Source organism: Leucopleurus acutus, assembly GCF_964270905.1.
Source record: "Leucopleurus acutus genome assembly, chromosome: 4".
Classification (NCBI taxonomy): Eukaryota; Metazoa; Chordata; class Mammalia; order Artiodactyla; family Delphinidae; genus Leucopleurus; species Leucopleurus acutus.
In genome coordinates, this window is record NC_139146.1 from 70,609,146 (window position 1) to 70,626,163 (window position 17,018).

The following is a 17,018-nucleotide window of genomic DNA, read 5'->3' on the forward strand; positions in this document are numbered from 1 at the left end:
ATCCATAGTTGAAGAAAATCTTTTGGATTTTTATCACCTGATGCTATTAAGGGTAGCAGAGGTAGAGGAATTCATTTTAGATAGGAGGAACGAGGGCTCCTTCTGAATCTGGAAGTAGGAGAGAAGGAAGCAGGTACTTAGTTGGATTTGGAGATGGGGAGAGAATTCAAGAGAATTCATCAAGAGAATTCAAATCAGACAATCCGATAATCTTTTCTTTTCAAGTACGAGGGGCGCTCCTCGAATGAAGGTGGGGGGGTGGTGGCAGGGGCGCATGATGGTTAGGAAAGTGATGTGTATATGAAATTGTTCCCTGGTGGAAGTATTTGGAGAAACACATCAAAGATAACTTCAAAAGAATGGCAAGCAGTGCTAAGGATTCAAATGAACCTGGAAATCTTGAAGTTGTAGTAGCATCAAGTCTGTGAGCTTAGGGACTTTCTTTTTTTGATAATGGAATGCCAATTTTTTGTAAAAAGGGGGGGCACAGGAAGGGAAGAAAAGTTAGATTCAGTGGCATTGAAAGAAAAATTATCACTTCCCCTGGTCATCGATTATTATAAAACTACTGTCATTACAGAATAGAAAATAAATGAAACAACAACCTCCCCAAATCCAGTTATTTTAAAAAGAATAAAACCCTCTAAAGAGAAGACTTGAGGATAGAATAAGAACCAAAGATTAAAAACAAAACAGAGTCCTTAATCATGGATGAATTCTAATCATTTGATTTAAAAACAAATGGCATAAACCCTGCCCATGCTTTAAGAAGCATCGCACAAGCTTTAATTTATTTAGATACTTGACTGAACTGTTTTATATTTGAAGATGTCACAAAACCTACTGCAAAATGAGAATTCTTTCCTTCACCAAAATGAGGCTCTGGCTTTAATCCCAGAAGTGCTGTATGCAGAGGCACAGTGGGATGGAAAATACAAAAATCAGAGACCACACACACCACTCATGGTGTTTCTCTTGATACCTGCATCCTGAGAATTCCTTTCTGCAGTAGAACAATCTGTGGCCTCCTAAATCCAGGCATTTTACTCGCAAAAAGCCAAAGGAAGATCAGCTTCAGATTTGTTATTTAATGAAATCATTCTTTAGGCAGATATTTACAGGGCAACAGGGACTTGCATGGGGACAAGTCAGCACAGGATTTGCACTGATGCTAGATAGGAAAATCATTGCAAAGGACGCTTCAGTCTTTCAACTCCCGAGGTCCCTTCAGTCACCTCAAGGGATGTTTTTGCATTTCATTCATTAACCTCCAACAAGAAAGGCAATTTAGCCTGAATCTCTCAGTTACACCAAGCGGAAAATCTAAGAAATTCATCATCAACAAGAAGGGAGAATCATTACAAAAGTTAGTTTCCCATGAAATTCTTAAACTCTAGCATGCTTCTCATGCACAAAAATAAATCTTTCAGCCCTAGAAATGTCATCTTATGGCCCATTAAAAAAATATCAGCGAATCCATATGTCGGCTTCTGCCATTATACAGAATCTGAGCATCTGTGTGGTTTCAACTTTTATTTTTTTCTTTAAATAATTTTTAAAATCATGAAAGTAATACTTATACATGGAAAAAACCCAAACATTATAAATGAAAAAATGTCCTTCCCATCCAAGATGTATAAAAACCATCACTGTAAATAGCATTTGAGTATTCCTGCCAAGCTTTTTCTGTAGTCCTTGTACGTACACCCCTCTTTTTTTAGTCTATACACGTTGTTCTGGGTGGTGTTGATGATGCTTTCGTTTAATGATTTATCTTGGAAGTTTTTGCATAATAATAGCTAGATAATAATAATAACAATGATATTATTATTATTAACTAATAACTGTTTTCTGTAGGGCAAGCACTAAGAGAGTAGTAATTTGTTTTATATTATTTAATCCTCTCAACAACTTTGTGAAGTATGCTTTATTATTATTCCCCATTTTGGAGATGAAAAAATTGAGGCAAAGCGAGAATAAGTAATTTTCCCGAGGTCACACAGCTCTGGTATTGAGTCCCTTTGGTCTGACATCAGAGCACCATTTCTAACACTATGAACACTATGCAGCCCTCCTCTATTAAGGGGACACACCATGTTCTTTCCATAGCTGCAAAGTGTTCCATTATATGGATGTACATTTACTTTACCAATCCACTATTGAGGCTGTTTCCAATTTCTGGCTATAACAGAAAAGCAGCTGTTAATACTCTCTGACCATTCACCTTTGCTTACATGCACACATGTGACTTGAGGATAAATTCCTAGAAATAAAATTATTGAATCAAAATGTAAATTTTTTATGAATTTCCCCTTCAAAGAGTAATGTCAATTTACAAACTTATCAAGAGTAGGTTTGTCTATACTTTTTAATTTTTGTAACTACGTACATAATGTAAGTCATGCTATTAAAACATATCTGGAACTTAACTGCTCAAATTTTGTTTAACAGTTGGTGATGCATTCGACTTATCTTTTTCCATATTATATCAAGAGACAAATCCTGCTGGGTAGAGAGCAAAAGAGCAAAAAAAGCATCTTGCTGGTGATGAAGTCTCAAAGTCACTGTATCCTAAGGGAGTCTGAGCAGGGAATGCAGTCAGACCCAAAGGCTTCTAGAGCAGCTATGAAATCATATACAGAGAAGGAAATTTAAGCAACAATCTACTCCAGTGCCCTCTTTTGACAGTGCGAGAAAACTAAGACATAGACCCAATCCCAAACATTTGAGGAGCCCAGAGCGAGAGTATAAATGGAGGCCCATATACTATAGGTCTACATATTTAGATATTATAAATCAAGTTAACAAGCTGTTAAAGAAAACATATTCTATCTTCCCATCTTGATCAACATATCTTTTAGGTTCAAATATAGAATTCTTGGACTCCTTGGAACAGTGGTTTTCAAACTTTAGCATTCATTAGAATCAACTGGAGGACCAGTTACAACAAAGATTGTTGGCCCCATACCCAGATTTCCAGGTTTGATAAGTCTGAGATGGGGCCCCCAGTTTGCCTATCTAACAAGATGCCAGGTGATACAGATGCTGTGGTCTGGGACCACACTTTGAAAACAGTTCACCGGGCTCCAGGTGGGCATACCTCTGGTGGGCAGACTCTTTGCCCCATGAGGTGAGGCACAGCTAAGAAGAAAGACCAGAGTGGTCCCTCTAAGTCAGGGTTTCTCACCTTTGGCACTACTGACATTTTATGCCAGATAATTATTTGCTATGCGGGGCTGTCCTGGGCACTGTAGGATGTTCAGCATCACCCCTGGCTCCCACACACAAAATACTAGTATCACCACACCACTCCTGGACTGACATTCAAAAAGGTCTTCAGACATTTCCTAAAGTCCCCTCGGGGCAAAGTCACCGCTGGTTGAGTTCTGGGGTCCAGGGCAAGGCCCCTCTGCTCTGGGTCTAAAAGCAGTACTGCACAAAGAAGCAAGAGAATTTCGCTCAAATCTGCTTCCTGAAATGTGTGGCCGTAAGACACATATAAAAAAATGTATAATTCCCCCATACCCACTGAAATGAGAAAACAGAACATATCTAGAATTCTGAAACATCCTGATATTTTGAAAGGAAGTCTATATTTTAAGGTTTAGGTGAACAATCAGATCTCTAGACAACTTGGCTTATTCTTATCTCACTCTCAGGTCACTTGGTGTTGGGTAACGAGGCATTCCATGCTTGTATTATAATTATGTAGGGGCTGCTTACCTAAAAAATGAAAGGCAGCACAAATCCCACAAAGCAAAGGGCTTCTTTACTTTTGTCAGCAAGACAGTAGTGCAGGACTTACCTAGACATGCCACACATTCCAGTGGAAGGACCAGGTCTTATTCTATGGCATCTATTGCTCGGGAAAGTCACGAGTCCTCAACCTCAGTACCGATGGTTAGTCTTGAAATACAAATGCCTTGTGTAGTGGATAAATTATTTGCAATTCTAAATGTCCTCCTCAGAACCTGGAACCTTTCTGTTAAACATTTCGTATCTGATTTCAAAAATCTTATCTTAAACCCTGTCATGTTATTGTCTCTGTTTGGTTCCTATAGTTTAGACATGTTAATATTAAAAGCTAGTTAAATGATTTTGCCAGGTAGAAGGAAGACCTAGAAATATTGACAGAAAGGCATCATAGGTTGCAAACAAACACAAGTGAACATGACCATAGAATTGTTCATCTGGTTAGATAGCTCAGCTTACACTTTATACAGCAAAACTCCCGTCAATAGAAATGTTTCAAAGAAAAGCATAAAGTCTGAGCTTATTTTTCCAGTAAAATAAGTATTTAAAAATATTTTTTATTGTAATCTTAACTGAAAATATATAATTTTATCCATTTATCTACCTCAAAGGTAGAGTATAATAACTGTATTAGGCCATGATTTACAGGTACAAGTGACAAAAACTATCTCAAAGAAAAGAGAAGCTATAGATTATAAAATTAAATGATAGACTATTCATATTTCATAAAAAAATCAATGACATAATCCATTTCTAACATACAATAAATTGAAAACTATAGCTATTAAATATATATTCTCATATAAATTAGAAAATAAAACTAGTAAGGCCCTATTTAAAATGAACATTTCATTAAAGATATAAAAAAATTAATCAATCATAAAATTAAAATGTCATTTGATCATTTACAAGATTTCAATCTTATATTGTAAAACAAACTCAATAAATGGTGTTAGGTTGTAAGTATATTTTTGAGCAGTAAGTATATACCTCTTTCAGAATCTACAGTAGTCCAAGTATTTCCTTCTGGCTATTTTATCTTCAAAAAAAGATCCCTTTTCTTTTTTGATAACTTGGAGGAAAACTTTGGGGACATGTTTTTTTTTAATTTTTAAGAGACAGAGACAACATTGTCTTGAAAGAAACTTATTTAGTTGTTTAGAAAATGTTTCCTGTTTGTCTTTACCTTCTTTTAGCTCATCAGTGTAAAACTAAAGATTGCCAGTTTCAATTACAATATGCCATTTTTTATTCCACTAGTTCAGAAAGTCTTGGAACCAAGGTAGAATTTAGTTTTCTAATAGAAGCTTTGCTTCGTCAATTGCTCTTTTCTTCCTCATCTTGATATTATAGGCATAGAGAAAGTGCATCTTTATTCAATTCAAACTTTTAAGGCAGAATATGCCTCTCTGGGTACATTACAAAATAAAATAATTCAAACTTCAGGGCTTTAAAAAATATTCAGTTAACAGTATTACACCACCAACGACAACAAAAATCAGCATTTTAGTACCTAAAATAGTGCGCGAATATCTGAATATCAAAAAGTAGAAATGTAATCAATCACTAAAGGGATGTGGATGGTCTTCAGGATGGCTGGTGCCTGGGGACCAAGCACCTTCACGACTCTCCATCTCTCATCTCCACTTCCTTCAGTGGGAGGGAGGAGGACGAGGTGGGAGGGTGGCTTTAATGACCTCCAAGTGACTTTTCCACAAGCTAGGGGACAGGCTGTCTGCAGCTCTAAACTCAAATCCTTCATCTTTGTGACCAAAAAGGAAAGACGTCTTCTCTCCCCAGTCCACTTAAAACAAATCTTATTGAAAAACTTTAAGTATCACAAAACCAGTCACTGTAGCCCAGGAGTGAGGTCCTTTGATTAGTCCAGCTTGGGTGAGGTATTACCTACCCCTCTACCAATCACTGAGGCCAAGAAAAGTAGGTCATTTACAAAGATGGCATCCCCCTTTGGGATTCCAAGGATAGAATGGGAAGTGAAGCAAGTCCCAAAATGAAGGGATGCAGGTCCCAAAGGAAAAGGAGGGAGGCAGAGAGGCAACACAATAAATGTCTGCTACAAGTGACTTTACTTGAAATTTTTTAGTTCAAAAGATTACTATGCCTCAGAGTCAAGATCTACATGTTCTTTTGTTAGCTTCTGGAAGATGTAGGAAGAGTACAAGATTGGGTAGATATTAGACTTATGTTCATGAATGACACAATGGGTTAATCAGTGAGTGTTCAGTGAACTCAGTTTACTCATTGCCAAAGGAATATCACCCTGGCAGAATTTAAACAAATGACACAGTCAGATGGACAAGGGTTAAAACTGATGATTAATAAGGTTAATAAGCTGGAATGGAAATGGAGACAACACACTGGTGTTATATCAGATGGAGTCCCTCCCTAAAGGAGTTTCAGTGAGAGGAACAAATTCCAAACATGTGAAAAAATAATTTCTGATACCAATAAATGCTTTGAAGAAGACAGGGTAAGCAAATAGAGAGTACCTTGGTGAGTGTGGAAGCTGCTCCAACTAGGGTTGTCAAGGAAGACCTTTGTAAATAGTTGATATACAAGCTTAGAGACACGAATGATGAGATGGAGGTGATCCTGTTAAGGTCTAGAGATCAGCCTTCCAAACAAGAGGAACTGTGAAGCCACAGTTCCCGAGATGCGAATGAGTTTGCAGCACTGGAATATCAGCAATAAGGTCAACGTGTGTAACATTTAGCGGACAAGTGGAGAGTGCTAGGAGATGGGGTCAGAGAGTGAGGCAGGGGCCGGATTATGCTTTGTAAGCCAGAGTAAGGAATTGGATTTTGATTCCAAACTGTAAAAATAAAATGAAAAGACCAGTGGAGTTGGCATTTAGATAATATCATTACTATCAGTCCTGTCTTGGGGGTAAAAAGCAAGCCAAGTTGCAGTAGGTTTCAAAGAAAACATGAAGAAGCTAAGTCATCACCAGGAGTCTCTGGTGTAGTTCCAAAAGGGGGATGCTGCCATATAAGGACTTCTAATAGAAATAACACAGGTCTTTCTGGTTAATTTCTGGTGGATTCTCAAGTTGTAAATCATGCTCTTATTTACCTAGGACCCATTCATATTCCTGCCAATGGCAATGCACTATGATGACCAGAGAATCTGATGCCCCCAAAGACTTCACAGAGATTGATTCTTCCCCATTCCAAGACCTTCTTGCTCACAATTAGCCCTGATATTTTTGGTGGAAAGGTGTGTTTTGACAATTCTGGAGAACTCATGGCAACCATCTTTGATTTTATAAATCCTGATGCGAACCTATTTTTTAATGGTGAACATTTTTATCACAAAATGGAATGGAAGAGAGTAAAAAAAAAAAATGTGCTTAATCCAGGATCTAGCATAGTTTTATTCCAGTTAATAACGGTGAATTTCCCTACACCACTGAGAAGTTTCCATTTACTTTCGTAAGTTATTCATTAACCCAACTGACACAGTTTGAGATTCAGTTTGCTCACAAATAATCCGAATTCTTCGCAGAGCTTGCTGATAGTGATCATGTGAAAATGCTCTTAGGACAACTGGTAGACTCACCCTCCTCTTGCTTATGAAAGCCTCATACCTAATGGTCTCATGGAAGACCTTAAAAAATATTTCCTCTTCCTTTAGGATGTAGCACTTTTTCAGGAAAATTCTTCTTCTTCCTTAGCTCCGAACAGCATGTTCCAGAGAATTCTACACTCACACATTGGACTTTATGATTTTCTTCTCATCCAGGCACTCATTTAACTAGCAGCTTCTTGGGAATGTGTTAAGAAATTAATTTCTCATGCCCAAACCACATGTCTGCCAGAGAAGCTACGAAGCTGCATGTGAAAGAAAACAACACTTCGTGGATTTGCCTCAGCTGACGTCTACTTAGAATAAGACAAGCATGTACTTATTACTATATGTCTTTTCAAAAAGTGAAAAACAGGGCTTCCCTCGTGGCACAGTGCTTGAGAGTCTGCCTGCCGATGCAGGGGACACGGGTTCGTGTCCCGGTCCGGGAAGATCCCACATGCCGCGGAGCGGCTGGGCCCGTGAGCCATGGCCACTGAGCCTGCATGTCCGGAGCCTGTGCTGCACAACGGGAGAGGCCACAAGTGAGAGGCCCGCGTACCGCAAAAAAAAAAAAAAAAAGTGAAAAACACTTAGATCCTGGTCGTGCATGATGAATTTCCACCACCACCACCTCCTCACTGCTATCCACTTAAACATCCTACAATAAGATCACAAGGTGATGTTAAGATCTACCACAAAACACCTACATAAAGCAATGCTAAATGGGGTTTACGTTTAAGAAGCTGGTTGGCCACATCAGTCATGGCATTTTTACTGAAGAACTGGGTGCCATAGGGGATCTACTCCTAGTACCCAAGAGATCTGTTCCACTTGGTTGGACTTACATCCTAGCTCTGTATTTTTCTGCAAGTAGCAAAGTTCCTTGGCCTCTCTAATCCTCAGTTTCCTCGTACATAAAATAGAAATAACAATACTACTTGTCTTATAGGATTACAATGTGGATAAACTGAGATAACTTATCAAGTACTCAGAACAGCCTGGCACATAATTAAGGTTGGCCATTATTATTTTTTTATTATTTTTTTTTTTTTTGCAGTACGCGGGCCTCTCACTGTTGTGGCCTCTCCCGTCGCGGAGCACAGGCTCCGGACGCGCAGGCTCAGCGGCCACGGCTCACGGGCCCAGCCACTCCGCGGCATGTGGGATCTTCCCGGACCAGGGCACGAACCCGCGTCCCCTGCATCGGCAGGCAGACTCTCAACCACTGCGCCACCAGGGAAGCCCAAGGTTGGCCATTATTATTCTCTGTAACCTATTCTGGGAAATAAATGAAGAATCAAAAAATATATACAAATGATATACAGCATTGTAGAATTAAGAGGGATATCGTGTAGTACTGATTTTTAAGTACCACAGGAAATTCAGGGGCAAAAGAGGTCAAGGAGATGAGAAAGACTTCACAGAAGTCATGAGCCTTGAGTGAGGCCCTGAAGAATTTGGATAGGGAATGTAAAAACAATGCATCTATGGACACAGAGGCAGAAGCAGGAAGGAATGTGTCTACAGAGCACAGATAAAAGACCAGACAGTACAGAAAGAGCAGAGGAGCATGTACAAGGATATGAAGTTGAAGAAAGATGAGCTAGTTTATGGCGCGTCTGCCAGTTGGGAAACTTATTTGGTTAAAAAAAATGTCAAATGAAAAAAGACCTTTGACAGAAAATGATTTATTTCTGCCTTAGTCCATTCAGGCCTCTATAACAAATTGCCATAGACTGGGTGGCTTATAAACAACAGGGATTTATCTCCCATAGTTCCAGAGGCTGGAAGTCCAAGGTCAAGGTAATAGTAGATTTGGTGTCTGGTGAAGGCCCAGTTCCTCAGTCACAGACAGCCATCTTCTTGCTATGTCATCACATGATGAAAGGTGAGAGGAAACTCTGTGCAGTCTCTTGTATAAGTTACTAATCCCATTCTTGAGGGCTCCATTCTCACATCCCACTCACCTCTTAAAGGCCCCACTGCTTAATACCTTCACACTGGGGGTTAGGATTTCACATATGAATTTGGGGGGGGACATGAACACTCAGTCTATAGCAATCGAACATGATGTTTATATTACAGCCGGTAGGGCTCTATTAGAAATTCAGTCATGGGATAGTGAGAGCTTTTAGGGAAATGGAGGGACCAAAGATCTCCTAACCCTATTTCCTTCACCAGTCACTGCTCATCCTTCTTTGCTTCTCTTTTTGGCAAAATTTCCCCAAAGAGTTCTACACTTACTGTCTTTTCTCTCTTCCTACTATCTCTTAGGTGTTTGCCCCCTCACTCTACTGAAACTGCTCACATCAATGACATGCACGTTGCTGAAACCAATAGTCATTTTCAGTCCTCATTTTACTTCTCAGCAACGTTTGATAGAACTGACCCTCACTTCTTCCTTTATATGCTTCCTTCAATTGTCTTTCAGGATACCACATACTCCTACTGCACTAGTTGTTCTTTTTCATCTCCTTTGGCTTGCTGCTTCTCTTCTCTGATCCCCTTAACGTTAGGGCTCAGTCCTTGATCTTCTTATCTTCTCTCTCTATATTCCCTCTCTTGATCACCCAGATCAAAAAATGAACAATATCATTTTTGAATACATTGAATGCAGACCATCCAAAATATGAACAAGAACAAGTGTTGGTGAGGAGATGGAGAAACTGGAACTCTCATGCATTGCTGGTAGAGTATAAAAGGGTGTGGCCTCTTTGGAAAACAGTTTGGCAGTCATTCAAAAAGTTAAACATAGAGTTACCACTTGACCCAGTAATTCTAGTCTTAAGTATACACCCAAGAGAAATGAAAACATATGTTCACACAAAAACTTGTACATGAATGTTCATAGCAGCATTATACATAAGAGCTCAAAAGTGGAAACAACCAAAATGGCCATCAAATGATGAATGGATAATCAAAATGTGGCTCTATCTACCCAAGAGAATATTATTCAGCCATAAACAGGAATGGCGTACTGATACATAGTACAACATGGATGAAACTTAAAAACGTTTTACTAAGTGAAAGAAGTCAGACAAAAAATAGTTTGCATGATCCTATATGTGAAATGTGCACAATAGGCAAATCTATAGAGACAGAAAGTCAATTAGTACATTTTAAGGGCTGAAGGGAAGGAGGAATGGAGAGTGACTGCTAATGAGCATGGGGTTTCTTTCTTGAGTGATGAAAATGTTCTGGAATTAGACAGTGATGATGATTACAACTATTTTGTGACCATACTAAAAACAACTGAATTGTACACTTTTAAACAGTGAATTTTATGGTATCTGAATTATATCTTAATTTTAATAAAACAACTACAAGGTTTTGAACTTCCTTTCCATGGTTTACATGTACAGGACCAGCAATCTGGGCTAGACTGACTACTACAGAGGGCTGAATCTGTCTCCGAGCATCATGGAAGTCAATCAATAAGGAAACCATCCTGGATTAAATAGTTCTTACAAGACAAATGAAATGTGAAGTTAGAAACTTTGTCCTGGGAGTACATGTTAGGAAAAATTACAATGTAAATCCTTATATCAGGGACTATTAGGTAATATAATAGATACCATCTTTGCGGTTTTGCCCAAGACACAGAAACATTCTTTGGAAGGATGTTTCTTCTGTTGACAAACTCTAAAAGATTAGGGCATAAAATAAAATTGCAACTAACTCTACAAAGGAAGTTTTGCCAAAATAGTACAGCCTATTTCCAGATGATCTAACTTTTATAGAGGTAAGCTTATGAGGCCAAGAGACACAGAGAATCACATTCCCTTAGACCAACTTCCTCAGATACCAGATGTCTCAACTGAACATTTGGCAAGCATTAGAGGGCAGTCTAAATTCTGATTTGTACTGTTGATTAAATAAATGCCCATATGTTTCTGATACTGGACACGCAGGTAGCAAAGTCAATATACTGTCATGAGAATTTAGGGGCTTGATTTATACCCTTGTCTAATCAAATAGTCATCATATTTCCAGCTGGGGTGAACTCTAGAGATACCTGCAGATGGGGGTAAAATGTTTTCAGATTCAGAAAAGAACTCTGAATCCTCTCATTTGGACAAGCACTTAGTTGATAGCCTAGCATTTCTGCTGTTAGACATGGAAAGCATGATTTAGGTCTGAAAAACTCTAAGTGCAGGTGTTTTTAATCAACTGCTTCTATCGTGAAAGCATCTCAGTAGAATCCCTGCAAAAACATGTAATTTGGTGTAGATCTGCATTTTAAACAAACTAGCTACAAAATATACCCCCTGAAGTAGCTGAGTGATCTATTTGGAGTTAAGGTATGTTCGTTTTGGATACTATATGACAGTGCTTTTCTCTTAAATGTTTACTGAATGAATGAATGAATTTGTATTATAGTATCAAGATAGTATGTCTTCCCCACCACATTATAAGCTCTTTGATGATGTTATCCACCTGTGCATCCTCCACACAGTGCCTACTCCTGTATAAGACCCACAAGCTGATGCTCAAAAAACAAGGAGGAAGATACTGAATAGAATTAGTTGGGGTTGTTTTTTAAACTTCAAGTTTTGGATGCAGAGTATGTTTGACAGTATCAAGGCAGGCCCATGGAGTGGACACTCCACTCCAGAAGCTAAAAGAGGACAACTCATCCCTCTCCCCTCCCTCTGGCAGCTGGAGTGAAGGTCAATGTCTAGCCATGGCCAAAGAGACACTCCTATTAGGGACTCTGAATGTGGAAGAAATGACTCAAAGGTGCAGGGTTACTTAGAGTTAATTTGAAGCACCAGCGGCAGAACTGTGAGTCTGCAGCACAGCAACTGGTCTCCAGGGACAGTGGTGACAGCAGCTTCCTAAGCATCCCATTGCCACAGCAGGAATTTGGCCTCGTCTTGCCCATTTTCTGTGTTCCTGCCCTAGCCTGGTTCTCCAGATCTCTGTCAATTCATGAGCCACCCACGTAAACTGAAGAGTAAACGTGCAGGCAAGCCAGAAGTACAAAAACACTAAGGTTACCTTTTGTTCTCATTTACTTCGAAGGTGAATCACTTCTTACCCATTAACTCAGTCAAATAACAGTTATGGTTTTCCAACCATACTGCTCTCTCAAATTTTCCTAGCCCTCCTATGAAATAAAGTTATCTTTAAAAAATCTAAACGTCTATCTTAGATTTTAAATACCTAAGATATTGCAATGACATTTTCCCACTATGTTAAGGAAATGGAGCAAAGAGATTTTTTTCAAAATCCAATATGCACACAGGAGCCAAAGGTAGAGACCACTAAAATGGAGGAATTCATCAATGGATGAATAGATTTAAAAATATGGTGTATCCACACAATGGAATATTATTCAGCCATAAGCAGAAATAAAGTACTGATACATGGATGCATGAAAACATTATACTTAGTGAACTAAATCAGAAAATGGTGATGGTCGCACAACATTATGAATCTACTAAATGCCACTGAATTGTACACTTTAAAATGGTTAAAATGGTGAGTTTTATGTCGTGCATTTTACCACAATAAAGAATTTAAGTCCAATATTCAAGAAACTAGAAGAAATATAAAGTAGAATATTTTAAACATGATCCATTCCATTTTCAACAGAACAAGGTGACTTCTGTCAAAAGAATTTTCTGGTTATAAAATCTTTGTAGTTCCGACGCTCCTTCAGAACTCTCAGTGAAGTTATCTGTCATTACATAATCAAGTTTTCTTATTAAGAAATAACCTTGTTGGGAATGTAAATTGATACAGCCACTATGGAGAACAGTATGGAGGTTCCTTAAAAAACTACAAATAGAACTACCATATGACCCAGCAATCCCACTACTGGGCATATACCCTGAGAACACCATAATTCAAAAAGAGTCATGTACCACAGTGTTCATTGCAGCTCTATTTACAATAGCCAGGACATGGAAACAACCTAAGTGTCCATCGACAGATGAATGGATAAAGAAGATGTGGCACATATATACAATGGAATATTACTCAGCCATAAAAAGAAACGAAATTGAGTTATTTGTAGTGAGGTGGGTGGACCTAGAGTCTGTCGTACAGATTGAAGTAAGTCAGAAAGAGAAAAACAAATACCGTATACTAACATATATATATGGAATCTAAAAAAAAAAAAATGGTTCTGAAGAACCTAGGGCCAGGACAGGAATAAAGATGCAGACGTAGAGAATGGACTTGAGGAGGGGGACATGGGGAGGGGGAAGGGTAAGCTGGGATGAAGTGAGAGAGTGGCATGGACATATATACACTACCAAATGTAAAATAGACAGCTAGTGGGAAGCAGCCACATAGCACAGGGAGATCAGCTCCGTGCTTTGTGACCACCTAGAGGGATGGGATAGGGAGGGTGGGAGGGAGACGCAAGAGGGAGGAGATATGGGGACGTATGTATATGTATAGCTGATCCACTTTGTTATAAAGCAGAAACTAACACACCATTGTAAAGCAATTATAGTCCAATAAAGATGTTAAAAATATATAATAAATAAAAAGAAATAGAGTGAGATGCAAAAAAAAGAAAAAGAAATAAACTTGTGTCTGGTGAGAGGAAAGCAAAGCTCCTTCAAAAAGCTTTTAATCTATCTCTGATCACAGTCATATCCCCTTTCATTTAAACACAATAAGGAAGTGGTGACAATAAAGTATAATTTAATCGATCTTGGCAAATATAATTTTTCCACTCTGGCAAAGTTTAAAACTCTCTTATTATGTCATCAGTTACTCAATTTTCCAAAGATGTGGGACTTTACATGGGAAAAATGGGCTAAAGATGCTGGTATTTACGTAATTCTTCAAACTGGGATAGCAAAAATGGGCTGCCAGTTGCTCTCCCATAATTGGATGGCTCATTACTGTAAAATTATTTCAAGTTTGCTCTATGGAATCCTGGGAATTGACATTTACTCAATTTTTTATTCTAGAATTTTATAAATCCTTTTTCTTTTATTTCCATCATTTCTATATTTCCCCCAAATCTCACATCCATCACTGGTAAAAGAAAAAGATATATGTGTGCGTTTATATGTTTATATGTACAAACACACTCACATATATATTCTAAGACCTTTCAATTATTGTTTTCCAACCCCAATAGAACTAGAAAAGAAAACGCTGCGCCAAGAATCCAACTTTAAAAGTATTGATTTCAGTGTGTTTGTATCAAAGCCAGAGTGAGTGGCTTTTCATTCTAAGAAGCAAAAATGGTGAACTCTTTCCTAATTTACATTTCCTACATTACACAGGGTAAATTGAAATACCAGCAACTTCAAGTTCTATTTCTCAACTTATTAAAAAGATTTGTGTTGCTTAAAAAGGAATATTCAATAACCTCTTGGGGGCGGGGATTGCAAGATTTTCCCATCCAGTTTCCTCAGAGGAAACCATCTTAATGCTTTTTTAAGTAATAAAAGCATTTCATTTCACAAGTCCTTAAAATACAATGACTTCATTTACTTTTAGAGGCTTTATCAAAGTAGGTTTTCAGAAACCCGCACTCTTGAGAGCAGGTGCCTGTAATCAAATACAGTTCTCTCACCTGATCCATTTCCCATGCTTTGGAGGGCTAGGCTTGAGAGCACTAACTCACTCTGCATTCATAAGGAAGATATTACTGCCAAGTTCCGTGAAGCCCTCTGAGAAATTCATCAGGGCTACAAACTACTGACCTTACCCTAAACCCATCTGCTTGCAGGCCAGCTGACTCAACGTCTCCTGCCAGCCATCCGCACACACGTGGTGTTCCATGGCAGATCTGTGAGCGGTCAGGAATGACGAGGAGTTCACATTTGCAGAGAGGGTCACTGAGGGGAAAAAAGGGGGGGGAACCCTAATTTAAAACATTTCTTCTCACGACACCGAATGATAACATGCTTTTGCTTTACTTGCAGACATTCATTTTTATTTCTTTTAGCTAAGAACCATTTGGTGAGTTCTTGCCCTGTGCCAACCACTGATTGCCGTGCGGCTGGGGATGGAAAAATGAATTAGATGTGTTCTCTGCCCTCCAAGAACTAGAGGCTCTGGTGAAAGAGACAGGCAGTTCTTAACTTTTCATTATGAGTTACAAGACGGCCACAGGCAGGTCCCATTCCCATGAGTTTACCCAAGGACTTGCATAATTAGAAGGAGCCAGTTGTAACTTCATTCAAACCGTTTCCTTTCAAGAAAGCTTGTGAGAATGCAAGTGTGTGAGAGGAATGTGTTAATTTCGGATTAATTTGGCATATGCACTAATTCCTCTTTTATCAAAGAGCATCCTCTGTACTTCATATACCATAGATTGTTCGTGGAAACACTGCACAATTAATGACAATATACATCATAACCATGATTTGGCCAGATGATGCAAAGGACTGAAATAAGGGCCAAGGGAATGGAAACAGGGATGAGTGTGGGACGATAGAATGAACCAAACTCAAGATGATAAACTGCAACATTGGGATACTGGTGAGAGATGCCTTTAAGTCCTGTCCATGTAAGGGAGTAGATAGAAGTCTCATCTGGATCTGGAGCGAGAGTCCAGGGAAGATGGAAGACCACTTCAGTATCCTCTTCCAGGAGGTGTCAATGATACCAGAATGACTGACTATTGATAATTTATTATGGGTGATAATAAAGCGTTTTTTAAAAATTATGTTCAAATGAAAAGTTATATCGTCAAAACTATTTGAACCCAAATATTTTTACAAATAAGATAGACATTTCAAACAGAGAAGTAACTTGTGGGGAAGTTCTGTGAGTTGGAAATAACATGTACAAATCACCACTGGCAGCTTTTATAATAGTAAACCAGAATAGATGAACTTCGTAAGATCTGTGAAACCAGTTAGGATTCATTTAGCTTAAATGGCTGCCAGGCATTAGAGCATAGAGCAGATGGCAGAAACAAGCAGCTCACCACAGTCCCATTCGTCGGAACTGTCTATGCAGTCGGCTTCGCCGTCACACCACCGGTCACGTGACACACACTCGTGGTTTGCACATTCTAGCTCATCATCTTGGCAAAATGCTGGCAAGGGAACAAGAAGTGAGGAGACAAACATTTTAGGAATGAATGTGATTGTCACTAACAGGCACATCATGGTTTGCCAGCAGGAGCATCTCAGGAAGACAAGATGTGGTCACCCACGCCTCCAAACAGGTGTCAAGACCGAAGAGTAGAACTGATAAAATCTCCTTTCTGAGAGGTCCATCCATACAAACAGCAAGCATTTAAACAGAACTACTGTCTCCAAGTGATGAGATTCTCTAGTTGTAACTACAGGATTGAAGAAGTGGTACCCAGAGCAGCAGAAATACCAAAGATTAGAACATAGGGCTAAAATCTGAAGTGGCGGGAACAGAGCACTGGGCATGAGCGGACCGAAGTCACCCTAGGATGAAAACCAGCTCTGTCCACATTTATGGGTAATTTTATTTTTTTTAATCTCTAGTATTAAATGACTCTCAGAGTCACACACTAACTCTCTCTTGGGTTTTTAAAAACGATGGCAAAACTCCTTGATTGCCTACCTAGCATCTATTACTTTTCTTCCTCCCTTTTAAAAAATGTATTTATTTTTTATTGGGGTATAGCTGCTTCACAATATTGTGTTAGTTTCTGCTGTACAACGGAGTGAATCAGCTATATGTATACATATATCCCCTTCCTCTTGGACCTCCCTCCC

The 17,018-nt window shown here is 38.9% G+C and overlaps 1 protein-coding gene across 1 annotated transcript in view; it reads right to left on the reverse strand.

Annotated features, from left to right (window-relative positions):
• Nucleotides 1-17,018, reverse strand: part of CORIN (corin, serine peptidase) — a gene marked incomplete at its 5' end in the record, with an annotated part of 265,153 nt that overhangs the window by 39,368 nt on the left and 208,767 nt on the right. Inside the window, 2 exon segments of the mRNA XM_082837777.1 lie at nucleotides 15,023-15,152; nucleotides 16,250-16,360. Coding sequence (XP_082693903.1) covers nucleotides 15,023-15,152; nucleotides 16,250-16,360 — 241 coding nt within the window.